The sequence below is a fragment of the Phoenix dactylifera genome, chromosome 7 (genome assembly GCF_051530095.1).
Source record: "Phoenix dactylifera cultivar Ajwa chromosome 7, Ajwa_hap1_PhDact_Kaust_v1.1, whole genome shotgun sequence".
Lineage (NCBI taxonomy): Eukaryota > Viridiplantae > Streptophyta > Magnoliopsida > Arecales > Arecaceae > Phoenix > Phoenix dactylifera.
In genome coordinates, this window is record NC_143196.1 from 5,078,918 (window position 1) to 5,095,934 (window position 17,017).

The following is a 17,017-nucleotide window of genomic DNA, read 5'->3' on the forward strand; positions in this document are numbered from 1 at the left end:
CTGCAGCATGCACCTACCAAGTCGCCCAATTCACTTACTGGTGCGCCAAGTTGCTTGCTATGATCCATGAGAGACCACTTCCTAGGTGCCCAAGCAATCACATAGACATCTTGGTATAATAATCGCTCAATCAATTCTTCATTCATCTACTTGATTTAACATTTTTTTAGTTTGTAATATATTTTATAAATTAACATTTTAACATGCCTCAAGACATACGTAATGGACATTTTGTATAGATATCCATCAATGGTAGATAGTGCTTTTCCTGAGACATTGTAATTTGTACTGTCTACACCAACCCACCCCCTTCTCTCACACACAATCTAGCCAAACTTGTAAATGGAAATAATAGAACTAGTAACAATGTCAATGTTCGACTATGTACATTAACACAGATATTTAGGTTGTAGCGGAAAAAAAAACAAAAACAAAACAGATATATAGGACCCTGGAGTTCGTTGATGCCTGAATAATAGAACTAATAACAATGTTAGAGTTTAACTATGTACATTAACACAGATATTTAGGATCCTGGAGTTTGTTGATGCCTGAAACGAATTGTTAGTGGACAGCATTTAGTGTCTGAAATTGAGCAGAGAATGGAAGCAAAAGACAACCTTAGTCCAGAACTCATTTTTTCCAGTTCTGACTGATTGATTCAATGGGCTGGACAAAAATGCCAGCCATTGAAGATTAATGTTAGTTAATTAATGTTAGGCCTCCGACTCTCATATAATATGGAAAGCTTAGTCGTTATTGTAGCAATCTGCAGAAGTTAAAGTTTTGATTGTTAATATGTGTTGGAAAAGAAAGAAAAAAAAACCGTTTTCCCCCTTTATTTTCAATCTTTATTTGATCTTATTAATTTTCCTCAAGTATGATCGAGCTTGCATTTATTCAATGATCTCTCTCTCTCTCTCTCTCTCTCTCTCTCTCTCTCTCTCTCTTTCTCTCTCTCTTATGTACCTCATATGTATAAGGCATTATCTACAGGTAGAAGGAACTAGTTCCTTGGTGTCTGAACTGGCTAAAATGGCAGCTCAAGAGCAAGCATTACTAGATCAATCCAGAGATCTCTTGTCCACAGTAGCAGCTATGCATGTAAGTCATACTGCCAGATTTATTATTTTCTGGAAATGGTTTAACTTGCTACATGATATGATCACATTAGGAGGCAAATGGACACGGCGTGGGTGGAAATGTAATCTAAAAGTCCCTTGAAGTGTGCCCCATCCTGCATATGTAATTGTGGGCAATGGCATGCTTTACTGGGTTGTCTGTGCTTGTGCGTGTACATGTGCGCGAGCATGTACATGTCTGTTGGACGCCACCCACCCAGCTCCCGATGCAATCTCATTTAGAACAAGCTAAAACCATCCTCATTTCCTTTCCAACTTTCACATATTGTCTGTATTAACAAACGCTTGGACAACAGGTGAGACAATGTAGCCTGCAAGGGCATATAGTACAGCTAAAACGGAAACCCAGCCAGATGAAATTGTAGAGCCAATTCTGTTTCTGCCTTCGTGATCACTAACATCACTGCAACCTCTTCTTTTTCTAACTGGAGATTGTGCCAATGGTAATAAAGCATGGTGGTTTGTTGGGAGCGAAGCGAGTGCCTCTAAATCTTCTGTTGATCTCACCTAGGGTGGCTGATTCATGTATTTTTGTATGGATACTACCACAGGAATGGCCTTTTTCCTTGCAGGATATACATTAGCTGTATACAGAATACTTTTTTCCTGTACTGATCAAAGAAAAGCTTTTGTATATATTAATGCTTTCTTTTTGGTTGGAGAGAAGGAAGATCACCAGTTTCTTTATCAAAGTGGTTTTTGTATCTTGTCCATCTTTTGATATATAGTTGTTCCAAAGCCCTAGATGATAAAGTGAACATTGTTCGTGTTGCTTTGGTGCTATTTAACTGTGAGCCGTGCACTCCTGTGTCAAGAATGATACCTCTTGCTATCATGCTATGAATGGCAAAATCAATCAAAAATCACTAAGGAGTCCTTATTCTTTGCACTTCCTTTCCCATCTGTATCCATTTATATACTTCGCATTTGTTTTGACGACACAAGGGCATGGAATCTTTTGGGAGGCCAGATGTCAAAGGTGATGTCAGTACCAGTCTGTGAGGAATCTATGCGCTTCAAGCGTCTCTTGTGGCTTGCCCAATGTTCAGATCCTTGGTTGGATGGTGACACTGAAAAAGATGTTCATTTGCCACCTGGTTGTTAGCAAGTCTGTTTATACCTCTCCCATTGTAATGCTAATTTCTTTGAGATTAACATTATGTGACTGTGTTACTGCTGCTGTTTCTCTACATATTCTTCAGGTGTTAATCTTCTCGATCGTCAGGAGTTCAAAATTTATCTTAAGATTTGCAATCACAATACTTATTACACATGAACCTTCCCACCAGACAAATCTTACTAATTTGAACATTTTAGATGTGTTCATCACATACACATGCATGGAATAGATGTGCTCTAAGATATTTAATATGACTGCAGGTACATAAATATGGATATCTATTTTATTGATATATGCATGATGCATGTATTGAGCTTGTAAACTGAGATCAATGAATTTCAAGGGACTCTATCAGCTAAATTGTTCCACCATGCTCCAGTCCAAACTCCATTGTCCAACTATCAGGGGTGGGGGCTGCACAGCATCTTTCAGGGCTAGATAGCTAGGGTTCATGATAAGATCAAAGATGATGGGCTGAATTAAGATGGGGACAAGAGGGCCTTTTCTTGCAATTCATTTTCTTTGCCTCTTTCCTTCCAATTGAAAAGAAAGGATGAATGCATGACATTATATATGTTAACTTTACTGGCTAGTTTACAAATTTATATCACTCTCAAAAAATGATATATTCATGTGCAGATGATATTCTTCCATGAATTATATTTACGCATTGAGCATTCAAGAAAGTTAACATCACACTTTGCATTCACAGGCTGCTAGTAAAATGTCAAATTCATACTCATAAATTAATATTCTCCAAGTATATGAAAAGCATATACTCCAAAGATCCCTTTATTAACAACGATGAGTAATACTAGGCAAATCACTTTATGGGACAAATTTAATTAAACAGTTATATTCATCTTTCATCAACATGACATAGTTGGACTTGTATAGAAAATAATCCTATTGACCAATTACTAATAAATGATGCACAAAACATCAACTATTTTATAGGACTTCTTTTGTAGAGCGGTCCTCCAAGTATTACTTCTTTGATTTTCTCTAAAATCACTTCATATACATCAGATCACAAGCTAATTCATACATCGATCCATAATGAGTTCTTATCCTCATAGTAGCTCTTTAGTAGACTCCAATGATACCCATTTTTTAATTGTAAAATACTTTGTCTCCCTCCAAACCTTCCAAAACATTTCAAATTCATGTTTTTCTTAAACCATCAGGGGCAAAATTAACTTTTTGATCCTTAATTAACCACCGATTATATATATATATATATATTTTTGATCGTATTATTTCAATCAATATATTGACAAAATCCAAAATATTGGCTGATATAATATATTCATATCAATCAATATTTTAGTTTTTAAAATAATTTTTTAATTAATAAATTTTAAATTTTTTGATGATATGCAGGGGGATGTCTGGTATTTCAGTAAGAGCCGAACAAAATCAGAGGATCGGCGGCGGCAGTGGCGGCGGCGGCCCGAGAGCGGTCGTTTCAACTTAGCCTTAACCAGATGAGCAGCCTCCCATGTTGGCTGGCAGGGCCAGGAGCAGTCCTTGGAAGGATCCTATTGGCCGGTAGCCATGTCCGAATCTTTGCTCCTGCCGTGCCAACCGTGTCACGTGACAAAGACATACCCGTTGTGATTTCGGCGGCCGCCTTGGGAGCGGTTCCACCGCCGGCTTCTCCAATGTCAGGGGTGTGTGTGTGTGTGTGTGTGTGTGAGAGAGAGAGAGAGAGAGAGAGAGACACCATTTGTCTTCGACAAAGAAAAGGTACCTTTGTAGAAATCAAATTGGATGGAACTTTTAACTTATCGCAAGATATTTCTGTGCAGATCCTGATCACCCAGCCATTTTTTGATCCAATAACAATATCACAGCTAAAAATCATAATCACCAACTTTAATTAAAAGAAGAAAAAAAGCATCTTGCTGCAAATAAGTTGCTTTATGATTTCCAAATATACCATCCATGGTTTCATTGGCTAGCCACCTAGTTCAATAAAATATAATAAAAAAACTCCATACAGAGAAACCAAAAAGAAGGAAAGGGAGGTTAGGAGCTTATATTTAGCTGAATTTGTGCATACATAGTGGTAATAGCCTAATAGATGGGCAAATGATATGGCTTGGTGCACATGTAAAAATATTGTTACAAACTTGCAATAAACTCAAAGGGCAGGATATGTGGTTCAACATTGTTTGAAATTGATATATTTTTTTATAAAAAGTTGCAACTATAAAAATAAAGTGATTTTTTTGCAAAATTCCTAAGATAAAGGTTTAATCATAATAAATTTTATAGAAAAATAACTACTTAATATGTCAATCTTCAAAAAGGGATCATCACTTTTTCAGTTCACACATTTAACTTAGTCGATGCATCCATATATATATTGATATAGAATGCACAGACTACTACTAGCCAGTATATATATATAAAATCAGCGTTATGATAATCAAGAGCATTAGAATATAAATGGTCCATCAAAAAACTAAATTAGAATATTTACATTAAAAAAAGTTTACAAAAACAAATAATAGCTTTCTACTTGCAAAATTTCCTTGATTATAAAGACGTTTAAAAATTAAAACTTATTTTCAAGATTAAAAAGGTTCATTGAATTGAAAAATATTTGAATCGAATTAATAATGAAATGATCAAATAATGACTATTATAACTAAATATTATTTATAAATAATATATCTTCATTATTATATAAAATAAATTATCAGAAGACATTTGTCAGACTAAATGTTAAATTACATTCACTTTCCATATGTTAATAAATATTTCTAAAACTAATAAACTTATCTTGTTTAGGGTAGGGCAAAAAAAAAACTTCACCAATCAAAATAATAGTAAAGATACCAAGTTGCACAAATTGTACTACAAAATTGATTAAAAGAGACATTTGCCTTATAGCTGATGTTGCTTTTGTTTCATTGGCATGACTTTGAACTTGTTGATCCACTTAACGTTATGCTAAATAAAAAATATGCCATATTAATTATCTATGAATCTATATTTCTAACTTTTTTTAAAGTTTCTCGAGTTCAAATTTTCTTTGATAAGAAATTTAGTAAATATATATAATCTTATATAAATTGAAAGGCTTTGAAGCTGACTGCCTGAAAGTGCATCTACAAAACTGTGCGACTCCTACTGCTTTCTCACACTCACCTTAGGCCCACCCAAAAAAAATATTTCTAGAATTCTACCAAAATATGAGTTTTCCAATATCTTTCTTTAATAATTCTTACTTGTCCAAAACTCTTTATAATTAAAGTTATCTTATCTTCTATATTTAAAAAGTTATAAATTAAACAATAACTTATAATTAGTATTGTTATTTGAAAATAACTCATATATTAGTTTTTTAAAAAAGTTTGAACTTTTCTCTCCCTATTCATTTTATTCTTCTCAATGATTAAAAAAAAATCCACAAAGTACATGCACCCCGTCTTAATAAATCTGACAAGTTGATTTTTTTTGGCCCCATTTTTAATGGCTCAAGGAATGGCTCTCGTATAAAGCTCCTGGAGACGGTGGGATGCGTTCCTATTAGTGTGACTCCAATTTGTTTATTGTTACAACTATTACAATTAACTCCTTACAAGGTCTAAAATGATGGAGAACTCATAGCTTCCGAAATCTTGTATGTAGATCCCTACTTACTTCTTTTGGTACAAAGTCGTACTATTAACGGCCGTCTTTTTTTTTGACCGTTAGGTGCGTTACTTTTCATTCCTCAACCATGTGTTTTTGCAATTTGACCCCTCAAAGTGTTGATTCTATAAAATCATTTCCATCAAAATTTAAAAGTTTTGCAAAAACAAAAGACATATTGGAAAGAGAGGATGTCTTTGTAATTTTAGCACAGTAAAATAATGCCCCTGTATCAAAGAAATAACATCATGCAATATAGGAAGATGGCTGTAGGTTCTTTGAAAGGGCAGCATTTACAAGAATGGTCATAATAATAAAATATGCAAAGTGAACCAAATTCTTGGAATCCTAGAGAAGAAGAAGGGATCTTTCATATATATATATATATATATATATATATATATATATATATATATATATATATATGTTTTGAATTTGCAAAAAGGAAATGCAAAGGGGAATATAACCAATATTAATATGGCAAAGAAACAAATTGCATGTCACTTTCATTGGCATAAGCCATCAGAATAATAATAATAATAATATGTGGAGCACTAGAGAAGAAGATGGACTTGTCACAAGCAACATCTTATTATTTTTAATTTCTATCTCACTTGCTATTTTCTATTAATCTACTTGCATGGCTATGTTTAATAAAATACATCATTATGAATTTAAGATGTTAAAAGAGCATATTCTCCACAATTATGGTATTAATTATGAAGGGCCTTTGACATTTGTGCATATCAAAAAAAGTAAGTTAGGCTAGATTCACTCCAAACTTCTAGGAAATAAAGCCTATGCATTTTTAATATATATTGAAATCATGCGTGACTACTTTTTTGTTTATTTTGTTTTTGTATAATATATCGACCCAATGGTTTCCAAGTGTTTCAAGTATTAAAACTATAATAGGCCATGTATTTTGCTGTGAGGATTGAAACATACACATATTTATAATCTTAGTATTTTTTTTAAAGAGGTTTTTATATTTCATTTGGACTTAATGCTTCTGATCCATACCACACCAAGGCATTCTAATCTCTTGTGCCAAAAAAGGCTTTAGGAGCACCTTGACTTGATCCACTTAAAAAAATGAAGATTAATTAAAAAAATTACCTTAGGGTAAGTAGTAATCACAACTAAAGGTATATGTAGATTTCATTGGTACTTCATGTTGTCATGACATATAATCTATTCAACAAGACATAATTTATTCAACAAGCAGTGAATATGCAGTCATCTTGTTCTCTATGGTGGATCATAAATTTGATTAATTTGATAATGTGATGAAGCCTTCAAGAGAGAGACTTACCAAAAAAAAAAAAAGCCTTCAAAAGATGATCAGTATCTTACATTCTAGATAATCTACTCCTTCATGACTTGGAATTGCAAATTCTATTTTTTTTACGTTACCTATTTACACCACATCCTTGCTCAAACTGACATGTAGGAGAAATGCGCCTAAATTAGCCGTATGGGGGAGTGAAAATAGGTATAATGGACATCTCAAGAGCTAAGACCGAATGGACATCGTATAGAAGTAGATCAGAGACATCTAGTAGAGGCTGATTCAAGAGCATCTCACAAGAGGCCGAATACATGAAATAATGGTATGCTGATATAAAATAGGTTGAATGGATATATAGTAGGGGATTTCACTGATTAAGCATGACTATTGATCTAGGAGGTGGTACATGGTCTGTGAGTTTGTAAGGTGGTACTAAATTAGAACATAGAGAAATAGTAAATAACTAGCGTCAGTTACCATAACCGTGATGAGTGGAAGTAGATGTGGCTAATAGCTATCAAAAGTAGACAGTTATTTTATCCTAGTATAAGTAATGAATTTTTACGGACACTTCGGCAATCAATTTACTATATTTTATCTTATCTTAATCTACCGTAGTTTTTATTTTAGTAGTTGTAATTTAGCTTTTACTACTGTAACCCAATGCTATACCCCTATCTTAGCCCAGTACTACACTCCTCTACTATAGCCTAGTGTTACACCTCTTATCCATCTTCTTCAAATAATGATGTGATGATGGTAAAAATCTTTGAAGATTATTTTTTTATAAAAAAGTATTTGAAGGTCAAAATATCTAAACCATATTACTTTTTATCCTCTCTTTGATTACTCTCTAGCTAATCCGACTTCAACAGCAGGTCCGTATGTATCCATCCGTAGCTACTAGACTTGTCACCATTTTTTTCTATCATGATTTGGTGGTTCAAATATGAACAAGGGAACATCCAAACTTATTTGCCTAATTGCGACCAAGTACTTGCTTGCTTGGAGATGATAATCGTATCCCTTGATTAGTGTTACTGTTGCAAATTTGTTGCTGACGGTATATAAAAGAAACAAACTTATTGATTGTGACAATTAAGATTTAACATCGCTTTCATATATAGTGAAATATTTCTTATCTTTGATCCGCTATTCTTGGTGGTACAATTAGCCCATAGAATAACCAGTAATTCTGAGCCACAGTTTTTTTTTTTTTTTTAATTTATAAGTACATCGACGACTCATATACAACGGATATGAACATAGCCCAAAAAATCAGAAAGAAACAGAAACTATAAAGTAGACAAGACCGAGTCGTGTCTGTCCCAAATGACATCTCCGAATGATGGGCTGCATAGGAAGCCATCCAAAACGCAGCACAGTTGGCCTCCCTGTATACATGAGTAGCGTGGAATGCAATACATTTGTCTAAAGATGACGTATCATGAATCAATCGCATGCTTCCATCTGACCACCCAGAGCTTCTTCTTCTTCTTCTTTCCTCCTCCTCCTCCTCCTCCTCCTTCTGCTTCTCCTCCTCCTCCTCCTCCTCCTCCTTCTTCTTCTTTTTTTTTTTTTTTTTTTTTTTTTTTTTTTGTGTGGAGAACGAGATCTATTGGATGCGGTTTTGTCTGCACGATCATGTCAACTCCTGCAGCGTTTGCTCCACCATGGAATAGTATTCATGTGAACTTTGTTTCCATGGTCTTTGCTCGTCAGACAAAGTCAACACGACTGTACCCACAAAGTACGCATGTCATCATCGTTCTCCTTTCGGATTGGAAATAAATACTCCCACTCACACCTGCAACTTATTACTAATTAAGGAGCAATGTGGCTTGTCTTGGGCCAAATCCAAAGTGGGAATTCTCACACAAATAAGTGACACAGCTTGTAACATTTCTTTTGTTTTTCCTCTCTTTTTTTTGTTATGTTAGCGAAAGCGTAGCACTGCTAGTGGGGAAATAATAAATCCTTTGTAGTATGGTCAAATACGTGTGAGGTGCGATGAAAACAAGACTGAATCATTCATGTGGATTTCCTTGCCATGAATTGCATGGAAGCTTTCTTATGCTGTATATTTAGACAATTTTTTTTTGGCCCTTGCCAAAGTTGCCATCAGTTTTGGTCTTATTTTAATGTAAAGCTGGCTCATATCTTCAGCAGTTTGAATCAGACGAACAACAATTTGAAAAGGCCCTACCATTAATTATCTAAAAAATTATTAGTTGAATCATATTCACCAATTCAGTAATAAACTAGTTCAATCAAGAACCAACACGTACGAAAAAAAAAAGGCATGGTACATGCATGTTTGCGTATATTGGTTCATAGTTAGACTGCAGCACCATGGCGTTAGATTTGATCGAACCAAAAATTTCACCACCAACCAAGTTAAGAATCTTAAATTGGGTCAATGCCACCTTTATTTCCGTACCAGAAATTGAGATCTGATTTTCACTTTAATGGCCTCCCAACCAACTATTGCGTCGATCCCCTCACAAACTCCTTCATCTTTTTTTTCTTCCTCTTTTCCCCTCCTTTTTTTGGGGTCAACTGGAAGCACCTGACTGACAGATTTATTGCAAGAGCTGTAGAACTTCGGGGGAAAAAAAAGGAAAGGAAAAGAAAAGAAACAAGCAGGATTGTGTTAATTTGTTTTTTAGCAGATAACTCCTTCATTAGCAAATAAAGTACAAAGTAAGCCCATGAATTAATCTACTTGTATTCTTTGAGTTGCACCTCACAAACATGCTTAAAATGTTTGTAATAGACTGAGCAACTTCCTTGTTGTTTTCATAAATCTTTATTTTTTTTTTTTGTTAGAAAAAAAATGGACACAATCATGTCCAAACAAACACTTCTCTTCAAAATAACAACAGTAGCAGTAACAATACTTGTCATGAATGACCATTTGTTTTAGCCTAATAACAATAGTTGTGGAAACTCGGATCTTTTTATATGTAATTTGAGATTTGTAGAACAAACTAATTTAAAGCGAACTAATAGGGATTTTGGATTTTTTTTTTTTTTTTTTTACGGATTCCACTGGGCACCTTTGTGCAAACTAGGGCTGTTTTACTTTCGTTGTTTTATTTATTCAGATCCAAGTGGACCAAGTCATTAATTCCATAAAATCTATTCCGGATTACCAAGGCAATGGCAGTTCCAATGGGTTGGTGAGTTGCACAGAAGAGAAGGATCTAAGGATAACTACACCCCAGAAACAAACTAAAGAAATCCATGGATCTTTGTCTATTGACCTCGTCAGCACCAAAGAGCTGGAAGTTTCAACATGGCCGGCCCCATGTTGGATGGAAACGACGCGACCTTAGAAAAGGTAATGTGGATTCCGCGTCACAGATCGCTATATATAAAGCCAAAGCAAACCAATTGGATTATCTTAAGCTTATAATAGCCCCAAGAGCCACAGCCACCCTTGGCCAATCACGTTATAAGCCTCAAAACTTCTTTGGGGTCATGCCTTGCCCAATGCCATACTTTCCAACCTAATCTCGAGTAGTTTAATACTTTTGTTATTGCTGCTGTTGTTGTTCGATATTTTTGATTCTCTGTCGTGGATGAGGATGCAACGTTTGAAAGTTGCAAGCTAGTTCCTCTCGCTAAATAAAACAAATGACTCTCTTTGGATTCATCTACATGCATGTGAAAGTATGTGAAACCCACTTGGATAATGCAAATTGCTTGGACAAAGAGAAGGTAATTCCACAAAGATTTGGATTTCCTTCTCAGTCCTCCAAATGAGGCGAGATTTTAATGATGATTTGTCTTAATGGCGCCTAAAGATCGATGGGTAAGAGTTTGACCCTGGCTAGAGCAATCTTGGAACATGAGAATGGATGAATATCCTATAAGAATCGAGGTTAACATCCAAAACTTTTGCTGAAAATTAGTTAAGAAGAGTGATATGCCTCGGATCTGACCATTGGTGACCTAATCAGCTGACTAATGGAAACTCATCATGTGGCCCCTGCTAGATGGACCATAAAGTCGATTAAAGCTTCTTCAATGGATGGTTGCTCCGTCTACAAACACATGCCCTGTGCAGTTAAGTCCCACGACGTGTGTAACGTATGAAAAGTTACTGCTCGTTGAGCAATTAAGATGCATGCCCACCTTTTTCATTAACTGACATTAACCCTCAACCTATATAAATCAGACATTCTAATATTCTCCTCTACTTTCATTCCTCGAATCTCCACTACTCTTCAAAACCTATCCTGATTTTGGTATCAAAGGATTCCTCGCAAGATGAAGTCCAACAACCTTTGTTGCTCTTCTTTTTCTTTTCTTTGTAGGTTCGACCTATTGCTCAGAGCATAATTCCAATTTCTAACTGAGCCAACCAAGCACCAACAGAGAGTGCCATCTAAACACAAGGCTTCCACCCTAATTAGACACCAACCATACTTCTTTACAGTTATTTATCAATTTGTAGTTTGGTTTACCTTTTCCTATTGTTGATACCATTTGAGATAAGATACATGGTGCAACATTCTCTCGTTCTCGTATGTGTTGGATACACACGTAGTTAATGATAGCTACGCTTCCAAATTGAAGTGCCAAGAGACCTAACACCAAGGTCACATCCTTAAATTAAGTACATGATTCGGTAGATGCACTAACCCTTCACGGTAATCTGGCTTCATGGAGACAACCCTTTGGTTACGTTCTTCTTGCATCTCTCGCCCTTCAACCGTTTGGTACCATCTACGCCTCACAATCGTTTCCCTCAGCAATGTCCTGTCATTTTGCCACTAACAAAAGCCAGTCCAAAATAATTTGGACAAGGGTTAGTGCTCCTTCCAATGCTCGCAACCTTTTTACCATAATATCATATTTAAGCTCCATCAGAAACAGTAAAAAAATAACACACATGATAACGTTACAGAGATAACTTGCCCCTTATGAAAGAAAAGTTATATTCTATATAGTAAGCAATTATTTTATAAGCCTCGTGCATCAAATGCTCATCTCAATATATTTTTATAAAAATAAACAATTATAATTATCAGCATTATTGCCACATAATGCATTATTATAGTATGCATCTAGCCGTATATGCTTCCAATTACAACTGTTTATTTTTATAAATCTCATAAATCAAACGCTCACCTTAATTTTTTTATAAAAATAAATAATTATGATTATTCTTCAACCTAAAAAAAGAACTCTACGACATCCCATCAACAACAACAAACTTTTCCTGGTCGAGAATATTTGGATGGGAAGGCAAAGCAATCTGCCCTGTGCTAGCCGGTGATGGTGGTGGTGGTGATAGTAGTAGTGGGGGCTCCACTCGAGCGTATGCGGCGAATTGGGGCCAAGAGAGCGCAGGTAATGGAAAAAAATTGCAAGGAAGAAAGAATAGAAAAGAAATGAAACGAAACGATATTAGCCCAAGTTTAGCATCGCCCGCTTTTGGGGAGATGGGGGAGTGGGGTTGGGCCCCACAATCCCGCGTCATCCCCCACTCCACAACGAGGGAGGGGGGGAGAGGAAGCGCCGAATTCGACGCTGACATCCGCCGCACACTTGCAATGCGTCGCAACTTGCCGCCCAGTGGACCCTACCATCATCCTCAAAATACCTTGCCCACTTCGATACGGCTCTCCCCACCTCCCAAGAGCCGTCCTCTCTCTGCACGCTCCTAATCCTTGTATTTTATCAATTTATAGATAAAAGTCGAAACGTCAAAATATCTGGATAAATTCGAGAGTCCCAAAAGCTCAACTGGTTGTTTTAGTTTTAGTTCATTGAAGTAAACGTGTCGCCTCCAGAGTCTTCGATAGAAGCAAATGGTCTTAAAATTACCTGGGGTGGTGCGATGCCGCGTCACCCCCGACGCGGCGCCATGCCCAAGCGTGCCCTTTTTTTTTTTTTTCCTTCCAAATTATTATAAAAAAAAAGGCGGAATGGAGAAACACAGGCAAGATGAAATAGAAAGGCCTTTTTATTTATTTAATTTAATTTAGGATAATACACTTCGTAGTTAGGAAAAAGAGCGGTGTGCTTACCGGCCCTCTCATCTTCCCCTCGGTAGCGGGAATCCAGACCGGTAGTTACAGCAGGAGAAAAAGAGAGAGAAAAAAAGAGGAAAAGAGGCAAAACAAAAACCCTCGCCGACTACGATCGGAGCTCGGAAATTACCAGGACACACATACGAGCGACAATTAATTTCGATCAAGAGCTCTTCTCAGACGAAGAGGTTGAGGAGTTGCGGCTGGCGATCGCCGCCGCTCTCGCCGCTCGTCGTCACGGACCCCTCCGAGGTCATCGAGGGAGTCGCCGGCCTCCGCCTCTTCTGCTCCCGAACCACGGCCGGGGACCCGGGTGTCAGGCAGAGGTCCAGATCGCACGGCGGCGCCGCCGCGTTGTTCTCGGCGGGGGAGGCCTTCGGCCGCTTGGCTGCGGAGGATAGGGGCCACCCTCCCGCCCTCAGCCGCCCGTAGAGGAACCCGCCTTTCCCTCCCACGACCGCGGCGACGTCGTCATGGTCGGCGGCGGCGGCAAGCTCCGGCAGCGGTTTGAGAGTCCCGCCGCGGAGCACCGTCTCCACCGCCACTTGGCAGAGGTGCCAGTTCCCGCCCCCCAGGAGCCCCACCGCGCCGTTCACCGGGTTGATCGTCCGCCCGCACGCTTCGAACAACAGCGACTGGAACAAAGCTAAAGATCCAAAGACAAGGGTAAGAAAGCCAAGAACTTGGCATCAAAAAACCTCGGAGGGGAAGCTAGCTTATGCTCTAGCGGGCATTTCGTGGGAATACCAGGGCGCTGGGACTCGGGGACAGCAGAGATGAACGACATGAGGCCGGCGCGGCCGAAGAATTTGGCGACGAAGACGGTGGCGTGGCCCTGAGCCTCGGGGCTGTCGATCCACTGGAGACACGGCCGGAGAATGCAGGCCTCGCTGCATCCCTTCCGGAGAACTCGGCAGCCATTGCAGCTCATCCTCCCCTCCTCTCTCGGCTGTCAGATCTCATCAACCGGCTGTCCGGTCGCCGGGGACGCAACCAATTCCGGACCCTAGATCGTCGGAGATTTCTCACGCAGGTGAGAGCTACTTCTCCTCCGGCTTAATTTTTCTAAGAAAAAGGAGAATTTTTTTCTTCCAGTTACTTGGGGAACAAGAAACGAGCAAGGTTAGGGGAGGAGGAGGAGGAGGAGGAGGAGGAGGGACAGGAGGCGGAGAAGCTGGGGGTGGGGGAATTTATAGGGGTCATCGGGGGTTAGCTTAACTCGATGTTGGGGTTAAGAAAGTTGGGGTCGGGCTACCGCCTTGGGTTTGGGATTAAAAGGGGGTCGGGGGATTAAGTTCCGAACTCCTGGGGTGCGGGGCGACTCCGTGTTTCCGCGGCTGGTCCCCCTCTCCACCGTCCGATTCCTCTGTGGCGTAATTATCAATGTGCCAACTTGTGGCATCTTATTCCTATTTCGTTTTAAAAACTTCTCTTTCACTAAGACCCTCCGTTAGTTTTGAATTTACAAAAGAGGTATTAGCTTTTAGTATCTGCGCGATAACCACGGGCGACACCCTTTACTTGTTCAAACTGCCCCGTCTGCCTCCCGTCTAGTCTCTCTATTTTGCAGTTACGCCCCCAACATGCTCCGAATATTTATATACATCCCTTGATTGGGATCGAAAAAGTTCCAAAACCTTTACATTTTTTTTATTTTTTTTGCGAGGCGGCACAGTTGCACTGCTTTACATAGATACAGCCACTAGCATCAGAAAATACAATATCACACAGTGGGAGAGGCACACCTACTCTATATTTGTATCAGAAATACCATGCTCGAACTTTTCTCAAGCACCCACCTATCCTACGTGTATTGCAACAATCCCAAATTGTCGCATAGGGTATATAAGAAATTCTCCATAAGCTTCATCAATCAATTATCATATTTCTTAATCGTAAGATTCTTTTCTATCCCGACGCACTGGTAATAGAATTCTTGCTTCAACATTGGCCATTATGCTAATTTTTTATAAGAAACCTGATATTTAATTTAATGCCATAAGCCACACAAAGAAGCCCTACCTCAGCTCCCATAAACATTACTCTAGCAGCATAACATACTAATGTTTGCGACCTTTCTTATGCCATCCAACTGAATAAGTTAAATGCTGCTTTCAAAAGGCTGGATTCACTTTAGCAAAAAAAAAAAAGAAAAGAAAGGCTGGATTCAACCCTAGGTTTTGAAAGCAGGAGGCACAATGGTTGGATATATAAATTGGAACTTAACGAGTATGCTGCATGCAAAATATCTATCGTCCTGTACTGCATGTTCATGGTACTTAAATTTTATCCTGTAGAACCTTTGGGCTTTGGCGGTGGTCCAGACGCCTTTTTCTCCATTGGGAGGATGAGAATGCGCGGTGGCGTCCATAATTGATCGTAACACCACGGAACTTTGGACAAGTTGAGAGTGGGAGGGGTTCCCATCAATTATTGGAATCCCGTCTCGGTGACAGGCACCAGCTTATTCAGGGACAGCAATGGGCGAGGACAATCCCCACAAAGTGCGCTTACTTTTGTCCCCGTAGCTTAATTTTCTGCACTTATTTAATGCTCTCCAGCTTTGTTTTCCGCGGCAGCACTGCATTAATTTGCTTGTGCTTTCGGTCTTGAGTTGCACCTAGAGTCCTGACCAAGGACCATACTTGCTTGTGTTGTTTGAAGGTTAAATATTGAAGCCTTCTTAAAAGCATATTGGAAGGCATCAAGGAGTCGTTTGGTCCGAAATAATAATAATAATAATAATAATAATATAGTCAACGAAAAAGTAATAAAATGTTTTTTTGTTTGATTGTAATTTTTAAAAAAGAAAGACGGAAAAGTTGTATTTTCATAAAAATATAATTCTTATATTTTATGGAAAAATTTTTTCTATTAAAAACATAAGAAAGTTACTTTTTCGTGATCCGAAAATCACTCCATTTTTATTTTTTCTAAAAAAAATTCTTTCATAGTAAAAAAGCATTAAATACTTAATTTTTATTAAGAGTATAATAGAAAATACATATAATTTCTTCAGAAAAGTAAACGATCAACCAAACATAAGCAATCATGAAATCTGTCACTTTTCCACTGTCAACCAAACATGCCAAAAATATTTTTCCAAGTATCTTTTTTTCAGAAATCTGCTTTTTAAAAATTATATTTGTAAAAGGATAAATACTTTCCATGAATCAAACGAGCTCTAAGAGAATGTGGGTTCTCTTGTCCAAAGCAATTGGTAGGTCTGGTGAATAATTAGATGGGTTTCTTTAAGAGAAGCAATGGTGAGACAACCGAGTTAACAGTTATATACACCGTCATCGATATTTGGAATGTTGTCAGCGTCAAGCCTAATGTGCTTATTGGTGTGAGTGGTTAATTACATCATTATCTACTTAAAATCAAATATTTACTTTCTGAGAGAAGAACCATGCGCTTGCTGTCAAGATTTTGTTGTTCACTTCTTAAGGAGGAGGTTTCTTGTTCCATTGTTATCAAAGAGCATTTTTGCTCGGTATAAGCATTGCGCACATGAGCTTAATTATCATCCTGGTACTACTAAACCGAAATATATGCTCACCAGAAGTCACAATTAGGCCAGAATTATGCTGAATGTCTCTCACTTTCCATAACAAAGCAGCAGATTACCTCAGAGCCCAAAAGCCTCAATTCCTCTTTAAACTAATGACAGGCAGGCAGAATAAGAGAAACCACTCCCACCTTTAAGCTTAGTCTACTGCTGTTATTTCTCTACCTTAAGCAAGAGCTACAAACCTCAGTTTTTATAAAGAAA

The 17,017-nt window shown here is 37.9% G+C and overlaps 2 protein-coding genes across 5 annotated transcripts in view; one reads left to right on the plus strand and one right to left on the minus strand.

Annotated features, from left to right (window-relative positions):
• LOC103705334 (QWRF motif-containing protein 2-like) overlaps positions 1-4,074 on the plus strand; it is a 30,130-nt gene extending 26,056 nt beyond the window's left edge. For 2 of the 4 annotated variants that reach the window (XM_088701064.2, XM_088701065.2), the window contains exons 6-7: positions 997-1,104; positions 3,646-4,074. In XM_088701064.2, coding sequence (XP_088557190.1) covers positions 997-1,104; positions 3,646-3,753 — 216 coding nt within the window. In that variant the 3' untranslated portion in view covers positions 3,754-4,074. Of the gene's footprint in view, positions 1-996; positions 1,105-1,438; positions 1,896-3,645 lie in introns of those variants that run through there. The other 2 variants (XM_039127467.3, XM_088701066.2) reach the window with 1 other exon arrangement.
• A 9,083-nt stretch (positions 4,075-13,157) lies between these two features.
• Positions 13,158-14,425, minus strand: LOC103705284 (LOB domain-containing protein 37). The gene is made up of 2 exons (XM_008788944.5): positions 13,990-14,425; positions 13,158-13,888 (listed from the first exon to the last, which is right to left on the minus strand). Exons 1-2 carry the CDS (start codon positions 14,171-14,173, stop codon positions 13,419-13,421), a joined length of 654 nt encoding a protein of 217 aa, XP_008787166.1. The 5' UTR covers positions 14,174-14,425; the 3' UTR covers positions 13,158-13,418.
• Positions 14,426-17,017: the final 2,592 nt, after the last annotated feature.